The sequence below is a fragment of the Anoplophora glabripennis genome, unplaced genomic scaffold (genome assembly GCF_000390285.2).
Source record: "Anoplophora glabripennis isolate ALB-LARVAE unplaced genomic scaffold, Agla_2.0 scaffold85, whole genome shotgun sequence".
In the NCBI taxonomy this organism is placed as follows: domain Eukaryota; kingdom Metazoa; phylum Arthropoda; class Insecta; order Coleoptera; family Cerambycidae; genus Anoplophora; species Anoplophora glabripennis.
This window is the reverse complement of record NW_019416361.1, coordinates 341,627-364,278: the sequence shown is the minus strand read 5'-3', so window position 1 is coordinate 364,278 and position 22,652 is coordinate 341,627. Positions and strand designations below refer to the sequence as shown.

The window sequence follows — 22,652 nt, the reverse complement described above, 5'->3', positions numbered from 1 at the left end:
TGACACATATTATATAAATATTAGTGTTTGTAAGTAACAAATCAGTAAAAACAATGCAAAACTAGTACGACGCCACACAATTATTTACATATTCCAATAACATAACCTCATTACTGATCTGAGGCTGGAAATCTGTTGGGTTGGCACTTCCGAACTTCACAAAGAGATTGACGAAAATTTGAACATGCTCTAATTCGTCAAGAACTTGATGAAAAACATGAAGTTTTTTGACAGCAGATTTGGTGCATTACACTTGTCCAATTTCTTGATGAAGCGACTTCATGAATTAATTGATCAATAAATTGTCAATGTAAAACAGCTATTAGCTAAAAACTAAATTGGAACCAGTTAACGTTAAATAACGCCAAAACTATAAATATTAGGAAAAAAACTATTTGCACCTTTTTAAAAGTACATTGAAAAACCTTAACCCCTTAAGAACAAAAAGTCCACCTAGTGCTTATATAAGTTTTGAAGTGGGGGGTAAGATGAGCCTAATTCTAAATTTTGAGAAAAATCGATGCAGTTATAAAAAATTCGGAGGTATTACTATATTTTCAGCTACAGTAACTGGGCTAATATATGAATCTTGAATGGAAGGGCTATCTATACCCTTTCTTATTCCCTTAAATCTGTGTGACTTATTGGGAATAATAGTAAAAAAATTAATATGACATTAGGATTTGCCATTTACATAAAGAAAACGACAGTTTATTTAGAGGACAGTTGGACGTATTTGAATGCAAAAGATTGACATAATTTTCTTTCCATAATCGATAATATTCGAAAAAGTCTGTGGTGCGTCATGCAAATTTCCCGTGTTTAGTTATTACTAAAATATTATATTTTCGTTGTGTAGCTCCTGCTATGGTGCTTCCTGAAACCTTCGCGCCTCGTGCTCCTCAAAGGCCAACAGACAGACCTAGGGGCCCTGAAGCCTACAAAAAGTTCATTTTCGATTCGAAATATCAGCTTAAAAAGCCAAAGGCCACCGGACTTACCCCTTCGCCAGGGAAGCAGAAGAAGCGCGGTAAGAAAGTACCTAGTTATTTTTTTTGCGACCGACCAGAAAATTTAATTTTTCACCGTCCAAGATCGAGAAAAAGGCGTCGCAAATCGGCAAAAGCTTTTAAATTAATTAATCTGATTTATGAAAAAATGCCTCTGTGGGCTATGATCGACAAATCATATCGCATCACATCTTTAAATCATCATATAAATTATGAAATTTTTGTTTTAATGTAATCTTGATCTTATTTTTTCAATAACTTTTAATTTTACTGAAATCGCTTTATGAAGGAAATAAAGTTACTGTTTCAAACAAAATTGCGGGTCACGTGGCTTGTAACCATTTATGAATGCTCTGTATAAAAAGGGACATTTCTTGCCCGGAAATGGGTCCGTAAAACTGCATGTTACGGCAAGGTTCATGGAAAAGATTCTTACACCCTGTAGATAAAAACATTCATTTTGACACTTGACAAATAAGAGTCGACATATTTATGTGTCTTTCTGAAAAAACATATTTTTCTTGATTTTTTCATTAAAAAAATATTAAGACGCAATGAGGACTTGGACAATTGCAGAAATATTTGTTTCAATATTCAATCTATAGATAATGGCGAATTAATTATTATTTATTGAAGAAGTGTTCAGTGGCGACAATGCTTTCGCAGCATTTTTATTGTCAGGATTGACATTTGGACAATATTTAGAAAATATTTTGACAAATGTAAGTATTTTTGCGGATTGTAGTAGGTACAATTACATATTTGATTACTGCCTATGGTTTCGTAAAACTTTTTACCTCGAAAAATTAACAATAAAAAAGTTTACAGTTCCCCATCCGGGTACACAAGGTAGAACATGCCATAAAATGCTTACTGGAAATTCTTTTGTTAGCAGGATTACCAATATATTTTTAATAGCACGTTCCAATTCACTCTCTCTTAATTGAGGATCTTTTGAAAATCTGTAAAAACTAATGGATTCGCCAGTTTTTTTATTCCATTTTACTATCCACACCACATATTGGGCCCCCAGAATTAGGTATAATCCATAGACTTTATAAACTACAGGACTCTCATTTTGCCTATATAAACGGCAATGGCACAGTCAGTCGTGTGTGAGAGAGATAGAGCTAGTGCGGGCTTATGCTTCGATCACAGAACTTCCAATGTAGCGCGCTACATTTAAATCAACCAATCGGCTAGCTCGATTCCTTACCCCCTTTTTTTCTGTTGGCCGTATTCCCGTTTAAAGAATGATTTTAACTACATTTATATGTGGTGGCTACACTGAAAATATGGTTAAGTTAAAAAAATTTGAAAAATTATTGATTAAGTTTTTAATTATATTCAGATGAACGGAAAAAAGGGACAGCCGACAAATTTCTGATCTACAAAGATTTTATAAAAATAATATCGAGACTAGAAGACAAAAAATTCCATTAAAAATTTGTAGATATGTTAATTCTATGAGAAACTACACTTATGGTATTAAGAAATCTTAATTCAAACTGAATTTAAATTCAATTTCTTTTCTTTTAACAATACATATTTGTACCAGTAATTTTAATTATTATTATTGAATAAGAGCATAAGCACTATTTGTTTATATGGAATTTCTGTACAAATTGGAGGTATTAATGGGGGAATGTAATAATTAGAAATTTAAAGTCAAAGATATTTTATTATACATATTTAAAAAATATTCATAGTTACAATTTTATAATGCCTTCTTTATGTATTTCTCAATGTATTTTCTTCATATCGTAAGCTCGATCAGTTAAAATTACTGCAAGCTCTTCTGAAGCAGTTATTTTAAATAGTTCATATTATCTTGCTTTGTAAAACTATATCGATGCTTTCTTTTTCAACGTATTATTTAAAAAGGAGTTTTGCTGAAGCATATTATAAGCACAATTCAGTTGAAACTGTTTATTTATATGTATTTAGTTTGATGTTAAAAAATAATTTTGAAGAATGAAACATTTGAGGGGGCAAAATGTTGACATTAAAATTACATTTTATTTTGAGTATGGGGGAAAAATATAATCAAATATGTTATCACCAGAGACAACTCTACTTGGTCATTATTTTCAGAAAGATGCGAAAATATAAACATATCCTCTTTTCTACTTACGAAATTTTATTTTTTCTCGACTTAAATGTCCCTTTACGCAATTGATCGCTGAACACGATTGCACCATATTTAGTTTTCACAAATATTTCACATACACTAAATCACACACAAAAATTTAAGAAATCTTTTACATGATTTTTACTCAAAGGTTTGTTTACAGTATTTCGTACCGGTATATCCGTGTACTATTATTTGTTTTACCGGTATTTGCCTGCACTAACTTCGTCTGCCTTGCACACATGAGCGCGATTGACTTATCTTTCTAGGGCCAGTCCATAGTTTACTAGTCTATGGTATAACCCGACATAGTTTTAGATAAATGCTTGTGAGCTTAAGGAGGTATATCGTGGTCCGAGGGAAGTGAGGAGCGCAGGGGGGTACTATGCTTTTCTTATGGCACTAAAGCCCGCTGCTAATTTGAAAAAATTAAATTCTATTGAAATCATTTGTGATAAACATTATCTATATAGCAAAGAAATTTACCCATATGCACATAGCATACATATTGACTAATTAACAACATAAAAATATCATATTTAAGTAGTTTTAAATTATATTTAATGAAAGCATAAAGACTATGTAGATGTGGCAACAGCGTTAATAATTGACTAGCAGTTGTACACTCTGCGAACCTGCAGTCCTCGGACATCGGAGATATTGCGCGTCAAATTCAGGTAAAGATGCGTACGCGTTTAAAAATGTATGTAAACTATGTACAATGTAATTATTATAATATCGTATTATCCTCGCGAAGATTTGTATCCTTTATTTAAAATCCGTAAATCATGTGAACTGGTAAGACAACGAGAATTATGTTAATTTAGTTCTAAAGAAATGAAATGACACTCGCGCCCTTCTCTCGTCCAAGTCAAAGAAATTGTTGGATGCAATTATGAAGGTTCTGTGATAGAAATTACATTATTATTCACTGTTCGTGTTTTTCATCTCTATTCTAGTAATGTTACAAAAGTTTTGCAACTATAACTAATTTTTTAGATATAAAGTTTGCTGAGAAATATTTGTTCCTTTGTTATTCCGTACAAATGCTTTTATCTCAAGTATTACTAATTATATTAATCAAGTAAAGAAAACTTTATGTAGTCCTAAATATTGCTGGGTAATGATTACGATGTTTTTATAAACCATTAAATATATTAAAAGGATTTATCAACTGTGTTTTTTATTCCAATAAATATATCACAGCTTCCTAGTCTTTTTGAATTGATCTACTGTTTAAAAACATTACAAAAAATCATCTGTTGTGGATAATTTATTGTTGTTAACAATGAACATGGGATTTAGGAAAAATGTATATGTTTGAAATCAATTTCGTTTTTATCAAGTCTTTCAAATGTATTCCCTCCTTGCCGTCAGCTGATTGCGACGTTGCCACATTAATCCTCAAGTCAGACAGAAATGCAATTATTGGTTCTGTTTCTAATTAATACAGTTGTACTATGTTCAAAACTTACATTAGCTTTACATCAAAAATAAGATAATACTGTGTACTATCTATGGAAAAGTTTTGTTTCACAATTTCTACATTTTTTTCTCAGTTATGGGCAAAAAAGAGCCGCTCCGTCCATCTTCGCCATATAATCCTACGTTAAAATGAACAACTTTCAACAACAATATCTCAAAATTTAGATTAAAAAAAAATTTCAAAAAAATATGACGCTCAGAGGGAGCACTGGGTAATACGCTATATAAATTTCAAGTACATCTGTGCATTTGAGTAAACCCGATATACCTCCTTAATAGTATTTAAGTAAAAATCTAAGAGTGAAAAAACCCAAGACGTACGACTTCTATGTCACAGGGAATATACAAAAATACAGATCAAAATTGAAACTTAGGACATTTATTAGCAAAAATAACAACGATGGGCGTTGACGCTATTCGATTTGTAATACCAATGATGTAACTCGTCAGTTTGGAGAGAAATGGCGCCACGGGGATCAGCAATTTGTAGGCAAACGCGGGACGAGTTTTCAACCTCTATTGTCGCCACTGTCTTTGTAAGGCCACAGCCCTTTAAGGTCTTTGCCCCATAATTTGCTTCATTAATTACGTAGATTGCATATTCACGAGTGACGGTTTAACGGTTAATCTCTTTTTTTATCGTCCTCCAGGAGAGTCACCTGAAGATAGGGCCAACAGGTCGCTGGCCGAGAAGTCGATGGCGCGCATGGGGGAGAAGGTGACGGCCAGGGCCGCCAGCATGTCCCCGTGCGCCCCTAAGTACATAGATACCCCCGAGGGGACGGAAATGGTCCTCAAGGAGACCGTCTTCAAGACGAGGGTCGAGAGGGACGAGGAGGGAGAGAAGATCGTGAAGAACTTGCAGATAATGGACGCGCAGACGGGCGGGATGCCGAAGATGATCGAAATGAATCTGCAGCAACTGTAAGTAAAAAAAAACTTACCACAAGCATCTCATTCAGTTGTCTGCGATTACGCAACCAACCCTAGAACAACCCATAATGTAGAATGCTAAGTGCCATGTATTACCGACGTACTAATGGTACGCCATCTCTTGTTGACATAAAAACTAAATCGGGCGGTAAATTTAAATTGCTTGGAAGTACTTTTTACAAAAATTACTTGTTTTTGTTTTTACAATTGTTGGCTTAAAAGTAGGTTGTTCCATTTAATATTTCCACGTTGACCTTGATTTGATCTTGAACCTTAGGGCCAGGTCAAATCCGAGGTCACCACCATATTAGATTTCTGATATCCATTTATCTGATTTTTTTTATAGCTTAGGGGTTCAAGTGTTTTTGGGACACCCTATACAGTATTGTACAAACTCTATGATAAACTTTGACAGATTATAGCTGGGTTCATTTCAGATATTTTTTTTTTCATATGAACATAAGTCAGATTTGTTTTTTATAGAAGTAACAAGCATTTTAAAAAATATAATTTCATATTTCAATCAAATCATTTTTATTTATCAGGCTACTTTGATTGAAATACGAAATTATAAATTTTAAAACGCTTGTAACTTCTAAACAAAAACGAATCGGACTTATAAGAAAAAATGTTTGTAACTAACCTAGCTACCATGTCAAAGTTTGTCATAGAGCTTTTAGAACACCCTGTATATTGAGACATAAGTTGTCTAAATATGGAAGAATTGCTGATCAATGATATTGTGATATTGATATTTATAAAAGTTTTATTTGTATTTTTTCTAAAATGTAATAATATTTATAGTTAGTTGACGAAAGTCGATGAAATTGGTTATAATATAATCATATTATCGTGAATTGCATAAGTCAAGTCAAGAAGAAGAAGAAGAAGAAGAAGAAGAAGAAGAAGAAGAAGAAGAAGAAGAAGAAGAAGAAGTCATATATAGCGATGAACTTTTCGAAATTAAACATAAAACACCACAGAAATGAGACAACCCCAAATCCAAAGCCAAAGGCTTGTGCGGAAGGGGGCTACACTTGATAAAACGCGTACGAAATTAGAAACGAAGTTTACATAATCTTGGAAAAACTGCTTACCTACTTCTCGAATAATAAAAATTGAAATTTAAAAAAAATTTCACACCAAGAAAGGTGGCGCAATTTTCTCTAGGTCTCTTAGTTTTATCCACTCTGGAATAATTCTAATTTATATTCCTAACTTTGTAATAAGGGATAACAAGTGATATCTGCGAAAATTTTCGTTAAAGAATTCATTTTTAATCGTTTTGAACATACTCAAAAATTCTCTTCAGACATTTCAACCTTAACAAACACACCGTCCACGGAAACTAAGCATTTTCAATCCATGTTCATGGTTTTTTTCTTAATTTTCACCAGTTGTCCCGTGTAAAGTTTAGCTTGTGCAATTCGGGATACCCTATACATACAAGGTGTTTGACAAGCTCTATGACAAACTTTGTATATGACGTATATACATCATATAACCGTTTTTTAATTTAATATTTTATTTTCAGGGATCCGAGATATGCTCTTAAAGAGGTAAGTAGTAGTTGTCTATCTATATGTCATGCAATTTTTTTTCTTCACAAGTTTTAAATTTATTTCTTTTATATTTTTGCTGTATTAGTCAATATCAAAGTGAGCTACCATGTATTATTAAACTAAAATGTTAAATTATACATAATAACGTACATTTCCACGAAACATATAAATAAAGTATACATATACAGGGTGTTCAACCAAAGAGGGATTCTTCTGTAACTCTGCAACTGTAAAATTTATAAAAAAAATGGTTTTAATGAAAGTTGCCTGGAATCATGTGGACCACGTAGAGAAAATATTTTTAGCTTTACAGGGTGTTTAATTTCGCGTGGGCGCTACATAACTTTGTTATTTTAAATGGAATACCCTGTATATTATTACATTTTTGAATTCCTCGGATAATATTAGATACAATTTATTATTATTAAATGTTCATGATGTTTTCGAGATATGCAGTTGTTTTTGAAAAAAATCCCGATTTCAGCTCTCTAAATGGGGCTAGATAGCATCTAAACCGTAAGTGTTAGAAACCTGCAGTTTTCACAGTTAGTTTTGGCATAAATTACTCTATCTTGTCATCTGTGAACAAAACGTGTACCTCATTCAGATTTCAGACTCGGAAATAATGAGACCTACATTTACTAATCTTTTTTAAACATTTTTTTAGAGAGTAGAGCCTAGAGTGTACGCTTGATTCACAGGTCAACAAGGAGTGTATGCTTGATTCACAGGTCAACAAGGGTCACACAGTCTAATCACCACAATTTATGTTTTCGGGATCGCTGAAACCAATTCTGATATCAATATAACTTCAACTAGTCAAAATTCGTACCTAACCTCAAAAAAGTAGCGCAAATTTCTAAGATTACACTTTTCTACGTTTAGAAATGAAGTGTAACCAATATATCTTTATATTTTTGGGGTCACTGAATCGAATTCCTACATCCGTTTGAACCCAACTAGTCACTAGTCGTACCTACCTAACCTCAAAAGCTATAATAGTTATAAAGTGCGACCACCATATTTTTATGTTTTTTTCCAAACGAGCTTGTAATATGATGAAAGGTATGTTCCATATAAAAAGAACAAATTCTTTTTAGTAGTTCTGCATATAATACTAAAGGAAAGGTAATACAGACTTTATTGTCTTAGCCATGATAACGGCCTCAACCCGATTAAACACAAAAACATATATTGTTTAACCAGTTGAATTTAAAAATATCGGAAGTAGGTACTGAAAGGACGGGATAATTCTTATGTAAACCTTAATCGATTCGGCAAATACTATTTCGAAATTTATTTCAGTATGTGGATTCAGTCAACGAATTCAGAAATTAAAATGATTTGATCAAAACCCTAATCAAAGTGTCAGCGCACCAGAGGCTTTTTGAAAGATAGTAGCGTTTGAGTGATCCAATATTTCGTGTTTTTCATGTGTATCTTCAGGCGTCATATTGGAACTACCACGAGAGGGTTAGAGAAGTGATACGGCTTGGGGGTAACTTTTGTAAATAACAGATCAATTGGATATAATAATCAACTTTAATTTAGTTACCTGTAATAGATTATAAGCGATTTTGTGATCAGACTTTATAACTCAACCAGAAAAAGTGTAATTTTAGTGATTTGGAATATTTTTTGAGGTTATGTATGACTAGTGACTAGTTGGGTTCAAACGGATGTAGGAATTCGATTCAGTGATCCCAAAAATATAAAGATGTGTTGGTTACACTTCATTCCTAAACGTAGAAAAGTGTAATCTTAGCAATTTGCACTACTTTTTTGAGGTTAGGCACGAATTCTGACTGGTTGAAGTTATATTGATATCAGAATTGGTTTCAGCGATCCCGAAAACATGAATTGTAGTGGTTAGACTGTGTTACTCATCGTAGAAACTCATTATTTCAACGATTTGAAGTATTTTTAAGGTTAGGGACGAACAGTGACAAGATGGGGTTTAACGAATATTGAATTCGAAATCAGCAACCCCAAAAACGTATAGATATGGTGATTCAGTCTACAATACAGTGTTTTTATGTTTATTATCTATCAATATTGCTCATTAAACAGAATTCTCCATGATTACGGACGCCATATTGGAACCGCCATGATGTTTTTTTAAAAACCACCAGACGGCATTCGATAGAGTTTTTAAATACGAAGCTTTTGACACGTCGAACGTTAATATTGATGCATTTTTGTTCTGCGCAGCCCACTGTGCCCGTTGACGTGAAACGCCCGATTTCTATTTTTAATATGCAAATAGGTACTTAATAAATGTGTTAATTAAGAATCCCATATATTGACTTTTTGCGGAACCCTAACCATCATACCCAAATTTCTTTAAAATTTAACGAGTCGATTTCATTTTATATTTGTTCAATGATCTGAAAAATCCTAAAAATATTAACATGAGTAAAATTGATTTGAAAATGTAATTTTTTAACAAATTGTTTAAAAAAATCGGCTATATTGGCTCGACCGTTTTGAATTTTCATTTTCTGATATAATATTCTTGTTCAGCGACCTCAAAAACCCCTATAATGTAATTTTAACTAAATTTACTTTGAAATTTGTAATTTTTAAATAATTTGTTTTAAATAAATCGGCCATATTGGATCAACCGTTTTGAATTTTCATTTTCTGATATAATATTCTTGTTCAGAGACCTCAAAAACCCCTATAATGTCATTTTAACTAAATTTACTTTGAAATTTGTAATTTTTAAATAATTTGTTTTAAAAAGTCGGCCATATTGGATCAGTCATTTTGAATTTTTATTTTCTGATATAATATTCTTATTCAGCGACCTCGAAAATCCTTATAGTATTTGAAATTTTTTGATTTATTTAAAATAATCTTTAAAAAACCATTTTTTATTGTTTAAACAACAAAATTTACAGGTACATTTAATAACTTAATTTCCTTATGCAGGGAAAGGAAGTCATTTCAATCGCCAGCAAACTGTCCATGTCCGAGAGCTACACAACTGTCACCCACGATGTGTCGAGAGCAGTAACAGAGGTAAATAATCCAAAATGTAAAAGTATCTTTATCAGATTCCGCGATTACTTTTTGATCCTTCCTCGCTTGGATGGTTTCTCAATAACACAATTACATTTGGTTAGACTGTTCCCGAGGCGGCGGGTATGCCAACGGAGGAAATAGCCAAACTGGTAGAGGAAGAGAACGAAGACGTGGACAACACATTGAAGATGCTGCCGCCTGACCTGGCTTTGTCCCCCGGCAGGTACGAGATGAAGAGGCGACTGCAGCATCTACAGCTGAATTCAGAATCGGTGGCCCTCTTGGAACAGGTACGTGACAACTAATTAATATACTATATCCTTGGTGAAAGCTATAAGAATGAAGGTCTGTGAGAAAATGCGCGATAAAAAAATGTGACTTATCTAGAACAAAGAGCTGCTTCCTGAATTTCCCTTCTACAGAAACATTTGCGGTGGAATAATTTCCGGGTTAGTCGTCACGTCATCGGTTTGTCTTCTTGACTCGCTCTCTTCTTTAAAATAAACTATGAAAATTGAGATTAAGTCCTCTGGTCGGTATTTTTACTTTGTGTGTATAAAGATTGGATGGCTGCATGGTTTTAAGTTACTGGTGTGAGACGTTCCGATCGTTAACATTTAGGGATGAATTGGTGCCAACACACATCTCGAGAGTGTGAGACAATATCTTGAACCTCTTACTAGACTTCTGGTATACTGAAATCTATCACGTGTCTTGTATCTGTTTAGGTCAGGAAATATACAGGGTGTCTCATAATTAGCTGCCAACCCTGAACAGGCCGATTCTATGATCAAAACTAAGTAAAAAAGTTCATATGAACATGGGTCCGGAAATGCTTCCTAAGGGCACAGGGACCCATTGAAGAGGGAGGAATGGAAATCATTTTTTTGCAATATCTCTCAATCGCGTTGTGATAAATGAATGAAATTTGGTATACACAGCTAAATTTTGATGAGCAATTTGATGGACTAATCCATTTATTTCCACAAGGTCCATTGGGGTGGGTACGGGGGGGCCCTTGGTACTTTGCGTGTGTAACTTTTTCATCTTTGACTTTTTAACAAATTGGACAGCAAATTCCGTTTTCCCGAACTGTTTTACGTTAAAAAGGTACTCTTGTTTCAAATCGTTATCTTTAACGGTTTCTGAGAAAATCGCTCTTGAATTAATCCCACTTTGGTCAATTTCATAGTAATTTAAACAAAAAATAATAATAATAATTTTCCTTTCCTCTCTTTTCCATTTAAAGGATTAATTTTTATTTAATTTAATTTTTTATTATTATTTTTTTATTAAAATTAGATTAAATTTAAACAAAAAAATTTTTTTTGTTTAAATTACTATGAAATTGACCAAAGTGGGATTAATTCAAGAGCGATTTTCTCAGAAACCGTTAAAGATAACGATTTGAAACAAGAGTACCTTTTTAACGTAAAACAGTTCGGGAAAACGGAATTTGCTGTCCAATTTGTTAAAAAGTCAAAGATGAAAAAGTTACACACGCAAAGTACCAAGGGCCCCCCCGTACCCACCCCAATGGACCTTGTGGAAATAAATGGATTAGTCCATCAAATTGCTCATCAAAATTTAGCTGTGTATACCAAATTTCATTCATTTATCACAACGCGATTGAGAGATATTGCAAAAAAATGATTTCCATTCCTCCCTCTTCAATGGGTCCCTGTGCCCTTAGGAAGCATTTCCGGACCCATGTTCATATGAACTTTTTTACTTAGTTTTGATCATAGAATCGGCCTGTTCAGGGTTGGCAGCTAATTATGAGACACCCTGTAGATATGCAAAAGGAATGCAGAAAATGTAAAACAACATCTACGAGGATCTAAAATTACCTGGTATTTGTAAAAGATTCATTCGTTTAAATCAACTTGACTTCAACCGGAATGTCAGGACAATAAAAATGAATACCGACCAGAGGACTTAATATCCAAGTCTCTGAGTTTCTTGAGCTTAGAAAGGAAGCGGCGTGTCTTCTTTATTCCACATTTCATGAAGAGGTACCAGCAATGGACCAGTTTCCAGTTTCCTAAATGTTTGTTTTGTGTTCGTAGTCGATCATCCACCCTCAGCCTAGAGCAGACGAGGCCCAGACTGAGCCCACTCCAGAGGTGATGGCGGCCATGATGCACACTGTAGAGAAAGGTGTTCCGCCGCTGTCGACCCCGGACCAGGTCTTCAACACTCTCTTTATGGAAACAAGCAACGAACGATACATAAAGTTAAGGTAATTGGTCGCTGGAAACTGCACCAAAAGGCACTTTTGCCAAGAACGTCCGCAAGTTTCTGACCGAGTGTTACGTTTTTATTTATTCCCTTCAGTCCCGTAACCGAAGGGCCATTGCAAGACGTCGTAGTTCCCACAGAGGTTCCCCTCGACGTACACAAAGAGGTTATCACGGACGATATGGAGAAGCTGACGGAAAAACTGCAGAACATCCCCACAGCCGCCGAGCTTCCCGAGTTGGATATATTCGAACAAGTAATGGCTCAGGGTAACCAGATAACTGCGAAAGGTACTTTAGCGTCAGTAGGTGTCCTTCCTGGTGCAACTACATGCTTTCTTTTCAGGCGGGAAGAACATCGCCTTCCAACCCATCACCGACGAGAAGTCCTTGTGGGTTAATGCAAGTAAGTCCTTCCATCTGATTCTCTTGGTTATGCTCGTGGGTACAGGTCAAGCCCGTTGACTACGAACTCATCAGGTCTCACGAAAATAATATAATAGCGTTAATAATTTTACCACCTTTCCAGATTTGGAGCATCTAGTGTACGTAGTGGGTGCTGTCCCAGTAGAAGTTCTGGATCCGGCCAATGTGGACGCGTTGGAAGCCACTGGACAACTGGAGGCACAGATGGAGACTGGTGTCGAGTACTACGTCGACGCGGATCCCGTCCAGTACATGTCCAGGGTCCAGCTGAGGGGCACCCAATTGCCGAGCTATTTCCCAGGTGAGTTATCCGGCGTGACTCATAATTATGATGCTATTTGTATCTCTGCAGCTATCTCTAGCTCTGCCTCCATCTTTATCGCTATCTTTATCTCTGCCTCTACCTCTACCTCTATCTCTATTTCCATCCCCATCTTTATCGTTACCTCTACCTCTACCTCTACCTCTACCTCTACCTCTACCTCTACCTCTACCTCTACCTCTACCTCTATCTCTATTTCCATCCCCATCTTTATCGTTACCTCTACCTACCTCTACCTCTACCTCTACCTCTACCTCTACCTCTACCTCTACCTCTACCTCTATCTCTATCTCTACCTCTATCTTTATCTCTATCTATATCTCTGTCATCAATTGGTGAGACAGAACAGAATATTCGTTACATTCGCTATGCTCGTTGAAAACATCAATTTTGTGACATCACAGAGTGCTATAACGGGTATGTTTTTATGTCCGCTGAGTGTGTTAAAAATAGCCACTTTTTAATTAGTACAGTCATTGAAGGTGAAAATCAGCTGTAACCTCCGAATTCTTTGAAACTGCATGGATTTGCATGAAAATTTAGAATAAGGCTCATCTTAGGCTCAAGTTCAAAAGTTACATAAGCCCGATTGACGCTTTTTGTCTTTTTTGGGGTACCTAAAACTACCTTTAAGTGAAAAAATTGAAGAAATTAAGTTTTAAGCATTTTATTGATAAAAATGTTGTTGAAGCACAAATATTAAATAATGTTTCATGTTCTCGAACATGTTTTATTATATATTTGATCTTTTCGTCCCTTTATTTAACCCTTAAAAACTACCCCTATGCAAAAAATAATGATAAAAAATTACTTTTTAAAGATTTGGAATGATTAAATCGTGCAATTAATTATTTAAAATAAAAGTTACCTTATAGCTAATAAAATAATTTTTCTATTTCAACCCCTAAAAACCACCCCTGTATTAACAAAAATGATAAAAAATTACTTTTTAAAAGCTTGGAATCCTTTAACGGTGCAATTATTTAAAATAAAAATTCCCTCATTGCTTATGAAAGAATTTGTATCTCGTAACAATTTTCGACCCTTATAAATCGCCCCTGTGCTAAAAAAATGATAAAAAATTACATTTTAAATCTTGGAATGCTATAATTGTGCAATAATTTAAAATAAAAATTCCCTTATATTTATGAAAGAATATTTTACGTCTGCCATATTCAACTCTTATAAACTACCCTTTTACTAATAATAATGTAAAATATTTTTCTTAAATCCTAACATTTTGCTCCAAAAAATGAGAAAGCCTATTTTGCTCCGAAGAAATGTCATTGGTTTTTTTACCATAACTCGGTTAATTCGTTTTTTAAAGGGAAAGGATCCTTCGTTTTTTAAAGGGAAAGGATCGAAGGTCTCGAGACGGGTCGTTTTTTCATTAAAATGGATACTTAAACGGCGATATATCCTTTATTTTTATGCTATAGGAATGAAAAAGGCAAAATATTTATTGAAAAAAAGCTACATTTTTATTGTCTATCATTTTTTACGTATCTTTCATAGTTTCAGAGTTCTTATATAAATAAGGCAATTTTTTTTGAATAAGGAAAAATACGTTTTCAACTTTTACCGTACATTATTAAAAAAATACGCATTCTAAACCGGTCTAACTTTAGGATCGTATGAAAGACACTAAAACAAAACTAATTTTAAAGGGTCTACGATTATTTTTAATTCTGATGGAAATGGTACAGCGTTTACTGCTCATTTTTCCTTAAAAAATATGAGCAACCTATCTGTTTTTGACGATAACTCCGTCAATTTTGCTCTAATTAACTTTTATAAGTGCTCATTTTGAAGGTCTTTTTGAGTACTACAAAAAACTCCAGGAGCGTTATACACGTCAAATTAATCCTTTTTCCGTTATTTGACGTTGAATACATCGATTCGAGTATTCCCCCCAAAACAAGTCCCCTTCCACTAACCATATTTCGCTTTGTATAGGACGTACAATACTTTTAAAAACCATTTTCTTTGTTTATTTATAAGCTACAAGTGTTCATTACACTTTTTTTAATAAAATGCGTAGTTTTTGAGTTATTCGCCAAAAATACTTTGAAAAAGTGTTTTTTTTTTTCACTCAAAATTCCAAGTTTTCAATCGTGAATAACTAAAAAACTATTGATTTCTCGAAAAAATTCTTCGAATATTTTTTGTTCAAAATTTTATTCTCTATCGATTTTGAAAAAAGTTCCACCCCCGAGAAGGGGTGTCAACCCCCAACAGGGTGGAAGCGTCAATCTGCTCTTGTCACTAATGTTCATGGAACTTTTCTCTAACTATCTGCCAAATTTCAAGTCGATCGGTTCAGTTTCAAAGAATTCGGAGGTGAAAAGTTTCAATGACTGTACTAAATGGACGAAGTTACAGAGAGTGCGTACAATGCAGGAGCTGTGTTTGTGGTGGTATATAAATCAACGCTTGTTGATATTTTACAAGTACCTATGTATGTGCGATTATAGAGTAAGCGTAGGTGTCGGTTTGGAGGCTTCCACGGCAGTGAATGGTTGAATAATTTTCGGGTACGTCGTCAGTTTGGACTTGTTAAGGTTTCGAGAGACATAATTCTAGTGGGAAAGACGCGACACTAAGTCAAAAGCGCTCAGATTCTCACTCACAAACTCAAGGGAATACAATTAGATCCAGATGATATCCTAGTGAGTTTTAACGTGACAATATTGTGAAGCTCTGGAGCCGACAACTAAGCCAAAGCCTAAGCCTAAAGCCAAAGTGTTGGATCAGTTGTCTTGACGATACGTTAATTCATCTAGCCCCATGGGTATAACTTGGAAGACTTCCGAGCCTTATCAATCGGGAGATCAGTTTCTCAATGGAAATGGAAGAATGGGGCATTCTAATGAATGTTTTCTCAATATCTTGAGGATCTAAGGTGTTAGAATTACCTGGAATGTGAAAACGGCTTGGAGGAGAGTTTTCTCTAAAGAGAGAGCGATATGTCTCTCGAAACGTTATGCGGTCGAAACCGATGACGTGGCAACAACGTTGGCTATTTTTAAACAAGTACAAAGCTATTGGACATTTGAAACATGTAGTAGTAGTCACGAATCACATTTGTAGTCTCTGTTTTGGCAAATTGTTTGGCGGTACTTCTATGTTATTTCTTGTAGGATACTTGGTAGCTTTGCCAGAGTTTCCCGACGTTGTCAAGCTCGCCAGTTGTCCGGACGAAGTGTTCGCTTCTGCTTGGAAGTCCGCACAACCAAAATATTTCCCAGACGAATCTATGCAATCGATGATTTTTTAATACTTACCAACTTAACTAACTTACTAGTCGTCTTGTAATGAATAATAAAATTTGTTTGTATTAACAACGCCTTTATTCATTTAGTTCCAACTAAATAAAATAAATTCCTGGTGACAGAACTATTATAAATTAGAATAAAACGTATATTTTCAAAATTTGTTTGAAAAAAATTTTAACATATGGAGTTGTACAATTCCATATTTTTTACAATTCACAATTTAATATATCTATTTATTGTACACTAAAGGGTGATTAGAACCTTAAAGAGGATATTAGAAGGGTAAATAAATAGAAGTACGAAAATTCGAACGGGAGAAATATTTTTTACAAATAGAATATATTATTTCAATATATATTGACTTACCACAATAATATGAAGAAACATTTTTGGAACCGCTGACTTCATCTACTGTATATAAAGATGTTCAGTTAACACATCTTAAACAAATTTCCTTTTAACAGGAAAAAGACACAAAAGTAAAAATCCTTGAAACTTAAAACAGTAAAAGATACAAAACTGATAACCTAAAATTGAATTATCAGTTTTTTTGTTTACTACAAAAACAGAGCCATCTACGGCCTCACCTATTAACTTCTTTCTCTGCAGTATGTAACTCAGGAATAATTCCAGAGATTCGCAATAAGTTTTAACAATCTGGATTGTTATTAATTTTTAACACCGTTTTGAAGTTTTTATTATTCAAAATGCTTATTTAAAACATTCTAGTTACCAATGAAAAAAAAAAAAAATCCTCAGGTTCATAAACACCTTATACAGGGTGAGTCATTAACCTCAAAAACTTAAAATGTCTGTATCTCGAAAACAGTTGAGTTTATCGATTTGTGGCATGTATACCTTTTTTATTTAAAATTGAACGTAGTTCAATATTTCTTGTTAAAAAAATCAAAATTGTAAAATACAAAAAGTTGGACGTATTTTTACGTTGACAGTATAACTAGCGCCGCCTAGACGTGACTCCAACACTGTTTGCATATTCTTATTTGCCACCTCAAAAAACGTAAAACTACAAATTTTCAAAACAACGATCCATACATGCTTAAAATTTAGCAAAAAATCGAAAATAATTTTTCAACTTTAACACCCTGTAGAACGAAAAAGAGGTACAATTGATTAAGGCATATTTGGCTCAATCGCTATATTTTGATATTAACAATCTGCCATTAAGCTGTGTACCATTATTAATGACTCACCCTGTATTTTTGAAGCAAGTGTACTCAATGTAACAATTTAACAAACCTCACTTTATTTTAACTAAATTTACATTAACAAAATGACGTAGAAATAATATTTTTAACATACATAGCTCTATTTAATTTTAACATTATTGTCTCCAGTCTAATAAATATTAATGCAATATTACTAGTAAATGTTATTTACAGTTGGCAGTTGCAAGAATTATTACACCTACTTGGTAATAAACCAGATAAAAGGGCAACGCATTTTTATTTCGTCGGGTAACATTGTTTAATGAACAGCAGAACTATTTCTAACTAATAACATTGTGGGGAACAACTACTTTGTGAACTACAGCTCCGTTCAGCACTGAATTATACTCGTAATATCTAAACAGCTAGGTTCATTCGTCGGCAAAACCACCAGACATATACCGGTTTTGAACTTATTAGTTCAACAACTACTCTGCGGACTATAACCCCGGTCAAGCCGCACATGCCTAGTAAACAACTAAGATCATCCGTCTATGTTTGGTGACTCTGACAAACTATTTACTGGATATTGCGGTTGTAATTCAAAGCTCGGCAAAGCTATAATTCACAAAGAAGTTGTTCCACACAGTGTAATGTTTTCTTAGTACGTAGCTCTCTGCTATTTCGGTACAAAGCAAAGTTTTGTGCTGGTATATAACATGCTTGTAGGTTATATCTCGCCCATACTCAATAATAGAACCAGTTTGCGTACCAGTTTCGCCCAATAATGCGCCTCTGTCATTTTGGATATTCAATCAATGACAAACCAAGCATTTTGGAAAACATCAATTTTTATTCGAGATTTTAGGACATTTCTGTGCTAAATGACTCATTTTTTATATTTTTGTTAATTACTGCAAGTTCATGTTTTATTATACTGGGCTTTATTGTCTTCAGGAAGACCGATTGTTTTACATATTGCAAAAATTATGTTTCTGTTGTGCAACAAATGAATTTTTGTCGAGATATGGCAGTTGAAGATATTCCTACTTAACCTAAAAATTTGGAACAACTGTTTTTAAAGCCCTTTATTGAAGTAGACCACAGTTGGAGGTTCGTCGTACTGTTTCTGTATTTGCTCCTGTAAAAGAAATTACAAAAACACAATGAAACGAATTAGAAAAACAAACGAAACAATTAATTTTAGCTTTAAATGTTTTTTTTTTAAAGACAGCGTTGATATACATGGAAAACTATGGAGAATGTCTTTTAAAATGCTAATTCCTAATTTTCCATCTAAAAATTTCGTTGAAAGAAAAGGGATGTCTGTAACTTTTTTATAAACAAAAGAATGGATATACAGGGTGTAACTTTAAGTAGGGGCTAGTTATTTTAGAGGATGTCAAATAAATAGTTTGCTGCTGTGAAAAAATTTAAAAAACTAATGAAGTGAATCTTGTGCCAAATGGATCAGTCTAGGATTACTTTCATGAAAATAGTTTTGCCTGACAAAAAATCTCACATTGAATAAAGCAGACAAATGCAGAATAAGAAAATACACATCACTATACAGTATGGCGCAAACAAATAAATTCATTATTTCGTAGATCGATGACAAGTCAATTTTTATTTCTAAAAGTGTGTTCTTGAAAGGTCTTGTAATTCTCTATCCAACCTTATGAATGAATGAAGTTTAGGTAATAGAATTTTATGTAGTACCAAAGCAAAAACTATGATTACACAGCCACACAAAAAAAGAAAAGTTGTCTGCACTTTTCATGCGACATATGTTATCCGTAATATTTTTGCCTTCTGATCACGAATCCGGTGTCAGAATTGAGCTATCACATCACAGGAATTTCCTAACCTCAAAAAACAGGCCAAAAATAGCAAAAATTCACGAAAAAGTGATAGGAAATGTACAGAAAATTATTTTTTTCTGTATTCAAATGTTCATTTATATGGTTAAGACCCTGCCGAATGTGAATCAGCATTCAAAATTGATGGTTCTTTTTCTAACCTCAAAAAAAAAACAGGTCAATTAAGGTCAGATCTCACGAATTTTTAAAAAATAGGATTCGCACAAAATTTGGTATACGGGGGTTTTCGGGGTTGCTGATCACGGATTCGAGGTCAATTTTGCAAAATTCAAGATGGCGGATCCAAGTTGGTCGACCAAATTTTCAAAAAATAACCCATTCGCGCTAAATTTGGTGTACGGGGGTTTTCGGGGTTGGTGATCACGGATCCGATATCAATTTTGTAAAATTCAAGATGGCGGATCAAAGATGGCTGAACCAATTTTCAAAAAATAACATTCGTGCCAAATTTGGTATACCGGGGTTTTCGGGGTCGCTGATTGCGAATTCGAGGTCAGAATTGCGAAATTCATTTGGTAATATTTTTGTTTACTTTATGACTTGAATCATGTTTTAATCTTCTTAAAGTACATAGGTAATTGATAAAATTTGAATATAAAAAAATAATTTTCTGTACATTTCTTAGCACTTTTTCGTGAATTTTTGCTATTTTTGGCCTGTTTTTTGAGGTTAGGAAATTCCTGTGATGTGATAACTCAATTCTGAAAACAAAAAATACCACTCCCGTTGAAAATTACAGCCCGTGAGGATGATAAATCTGCTTCATGGGAACTACCAACCTTAATCTGTCAATATAATGAGGAAAATATAGAAAATTAATATTTTACTACCTACGTGGAAGCGCCTAATTTTAGATATTTTAACTCGCAAAATACTGGTTGGACTTAAATGGTTTATTCACATTTCTTAGTTTACATCTTTTCAAAGTTAACTTAGTTACAATTAAGGAATGAAGATGGGAGAATGGAAGGTGGAAACAGGGATAGGACGTCATCTTTACAAGCCTCTATTAAAATGAACATATTTTGGTGGGCCTAGGCGATATTTCTTGTCCCATTTACACTAAAAAATAGCATCAAAGAATAGGTTACTACGACAATTCTTTAATTTTCAAATGAACACGTGCTTCTTTCAAATATTAATAGTAAGTATTTTGAATTTGAGGAAATTTTGAGTTAAATTTTAAGTAACGCAAACTCGTACTATAAAGTATTCATGTAAGACGTTGATGGAGTTTTGTATCCAAAATGGAAGTAACTACAGAGTATTCAATTTAGTTCAGTCACCCCTGTACACTAAGAGAAAAATCTTCTTGTAACTAGTATCAGGGTTTAATTTTTTAAAAACATCAAATGTTTATTGTTATACAGGGTGTCCCAATATTCCCTGTTTCCTGTGATCACAATAAGCAGATTTAACTAAACTTTTAACCATTCCTAAGTTGTTTCGTTGATTAAAAAAAATGTTTTTTTCAAATAATATTGAAAAGTCTTGTAAGAAAGGCTTTATTGAAATTTGTTACACTACACTGTAAAAAAAATCACTCAAATTTCACTCAATTTTTGTATTGCACTTTTGTTTGGTAAAACCATAGTAGGCCACCATTGGTCACAGTTATCATTATTTTCATGAATTGTCATTAATAAATCAGTTTCGTTGATTTTAACTATTCTAGGATTAACAATAAATACAGGCATTAAGAACAAACCGTTATGTTAATAGTTCTAAGGTTTTGTGAAAGAAATTGCCGTAGAAACATTGATTTTATAAACTGTCAGATTTCAGTTTTTTGAAAAAAAAAACAATTATTTTTGTCAACTTTGAGATCCTCTTTCGTTAAACGAGGCAACTTAGGGTAGAGGTAAGTTTAGCTAAATCTGCATATTTTTATTGCAGGAAACGTAGCAGGTCCATCTACACGTTATATTGGGACACCCTGTACTTTTAAATAACCTCTCTATGATATTCTGATTTAGTCCAGGCGGTATCTGTCTTACAAAGGGTGTACTAAATAACATCAGAAATGATAATTTTTCTATGCAAATAAAAAAAAAACGTGGGCTTAATTGTTATTACAAAAAAGTATAAAAAAATAACAAAAAAAAATCATTTTTTTCTTGGATTTCTCATCGACAACTTAGCAACTACTTATTCATTTTAGACAAAAATGGAAGAGGAAAAAAAGTTTTGTAATTAAATTTTGAATAAGATAGAGTTAGTTGCAGTTCGAAAAAATAATTATTGTTGTTGCAAAAATCGGAAAAATCATTTAAAAAATTGCAAAAAATGCTAGTTTATTTGTAAATATTTTTCAGACACTTGAATAATACCTAGGATCTTCATACTTTTNTCTATATAGCTACTAGTAAAAGAAATAACAAACAATTTCCGTTGAAAGCAACCAAACTATCAAAATGGAGATATCCTAGGGAAAACAGAAAAGACCCAGACCATGAATCTATGGCAAATAGGATGAAAGGAATCACCTAATGGAAGAGGGATGCACCGATTGATTAAAGTTATCGGTAACTGGATTCATCTTAATCCAGCATCATTTTTTCAGATTTTTTCAAAAATTACTTAATCCCTTAACCTTGACCTTTTGGAACTTCAAAGACCTCAGATTCAGCTGACCTCAGATGACCTCATAAACGTATCCATGATTATTTTTCAGACTTTTCCATGGCTTTTTCTGCATTTGACCTTCAAATGACCTTGACCTTTTGGAGCTTAGCTGACCTCAGATTCGGATTGTCCGACCTCAAAAACATCCATGATTTTTTTCAGATTTTTCATGGCTTTTTCTGCATTTGACCTTCAAATGACCTTGACCTTGACCTTGTGGAGCTTAGCTGACCTCAGATTCGGATTGTACGACTTCAAAAACATGTCCATGATTATTTTTCAGATTTGTTCATGGCTTTTTCTGCATTTGACCTTCAAATGACCTTGACCTTGACCTTGTGGAGCTTAGCTGACCTCAGATTCGGATTGTACGACTTCTAAAACATATCCATGATTTTTTTCAGATTTGTTCATGGCTTTTTCTGTATTTGACCTTCAAATGACCTTGAACCTGACGTGATGGATGTTAACTGACCTTCTCATCGTAATCAGCGACCCCAAAAACCCCTAGTAGCCTATACCGATTACGGTGTTCCCGCTTAGATCAAATGTTGACCTGTGTTATTA

The 22,652-nt window shown here is 33.8% G+C and overlaps 2 protein-coding genes across 3 annotated transcripts in view; one reads left to right on the top strand and one right to left on the bottom strand.

The window, feature by feature from the left end:
* Window positions 1–16,471, top strand: part of LOC108917132 (proteoglycan 4-like) — a 28,690-nt gene extending 12,219 nt beyond the window's left edge. The window contains exons 3-12 of one of the 2 annotated variants that reach the window (XM_018723591.1): window positions 860–1,030; window positions 5,277–5,550; window positions 7,094–7,118; window positions 10,056–10,145; window positions 10,250–10,438; window positions 12,218–12,390; window positions 12,486–12,679; window positions 12,735–12,794; window positions 12,918–13,115; window positions 16,277–16,471. In XM_018723591.1, the coding sequence (XP_018579107.1) occupies window positions 860–1,030; window positions 5,277–5,550; window positions 7,094–7,118; window positions 10,056–10,145; window positions 10,250–10,438; window positions 12,218–12,390; window positions 12,486–12,679; window positions 12,735–12,794; window positions 12,918–13,115; window positions 16,277–16,413 (1,511 nt within the window). In that variant the 3' untranslated portion in view covers window positions 16,414–16,471. The remainder of the gene's footprint in view (window positions 1–859; window positions 1,031–5,276; window positions 5,551–7,093; window positions 7,119–10,055; window positions 10,146–10,249; window positions 10,439–12,217; window positions 12,391–12,485; window positions 12,680–12,734; window positions 12,795–12,917; window positions 13,116–16,276) is intronic. The other variant, XM_018723592.1, reaches the window with a different exon arrangement.
* Window positions 16,472–18,413: 1,942 nt separating this feature from the next.
* The window catches only part of LOC108917156 (sideroflexin-1), a 15,569-nt gene continuing 11,330 nt past the window's right edge, over window positions 18,414–22,652 (bottom strand). The window contains exon 8 of the mRNA XM_018723634.1: window positions 18,414–18,721. Within this exon, the coding sequence (XP_018579150.1) occupies window positions 18,659–18,721 (63 nt within the window). The 3' untranslated portion in view covers window positions 18,414–18,658. The remainder of the gene's footprint in view (window positions 18,722–22,652) is intronic.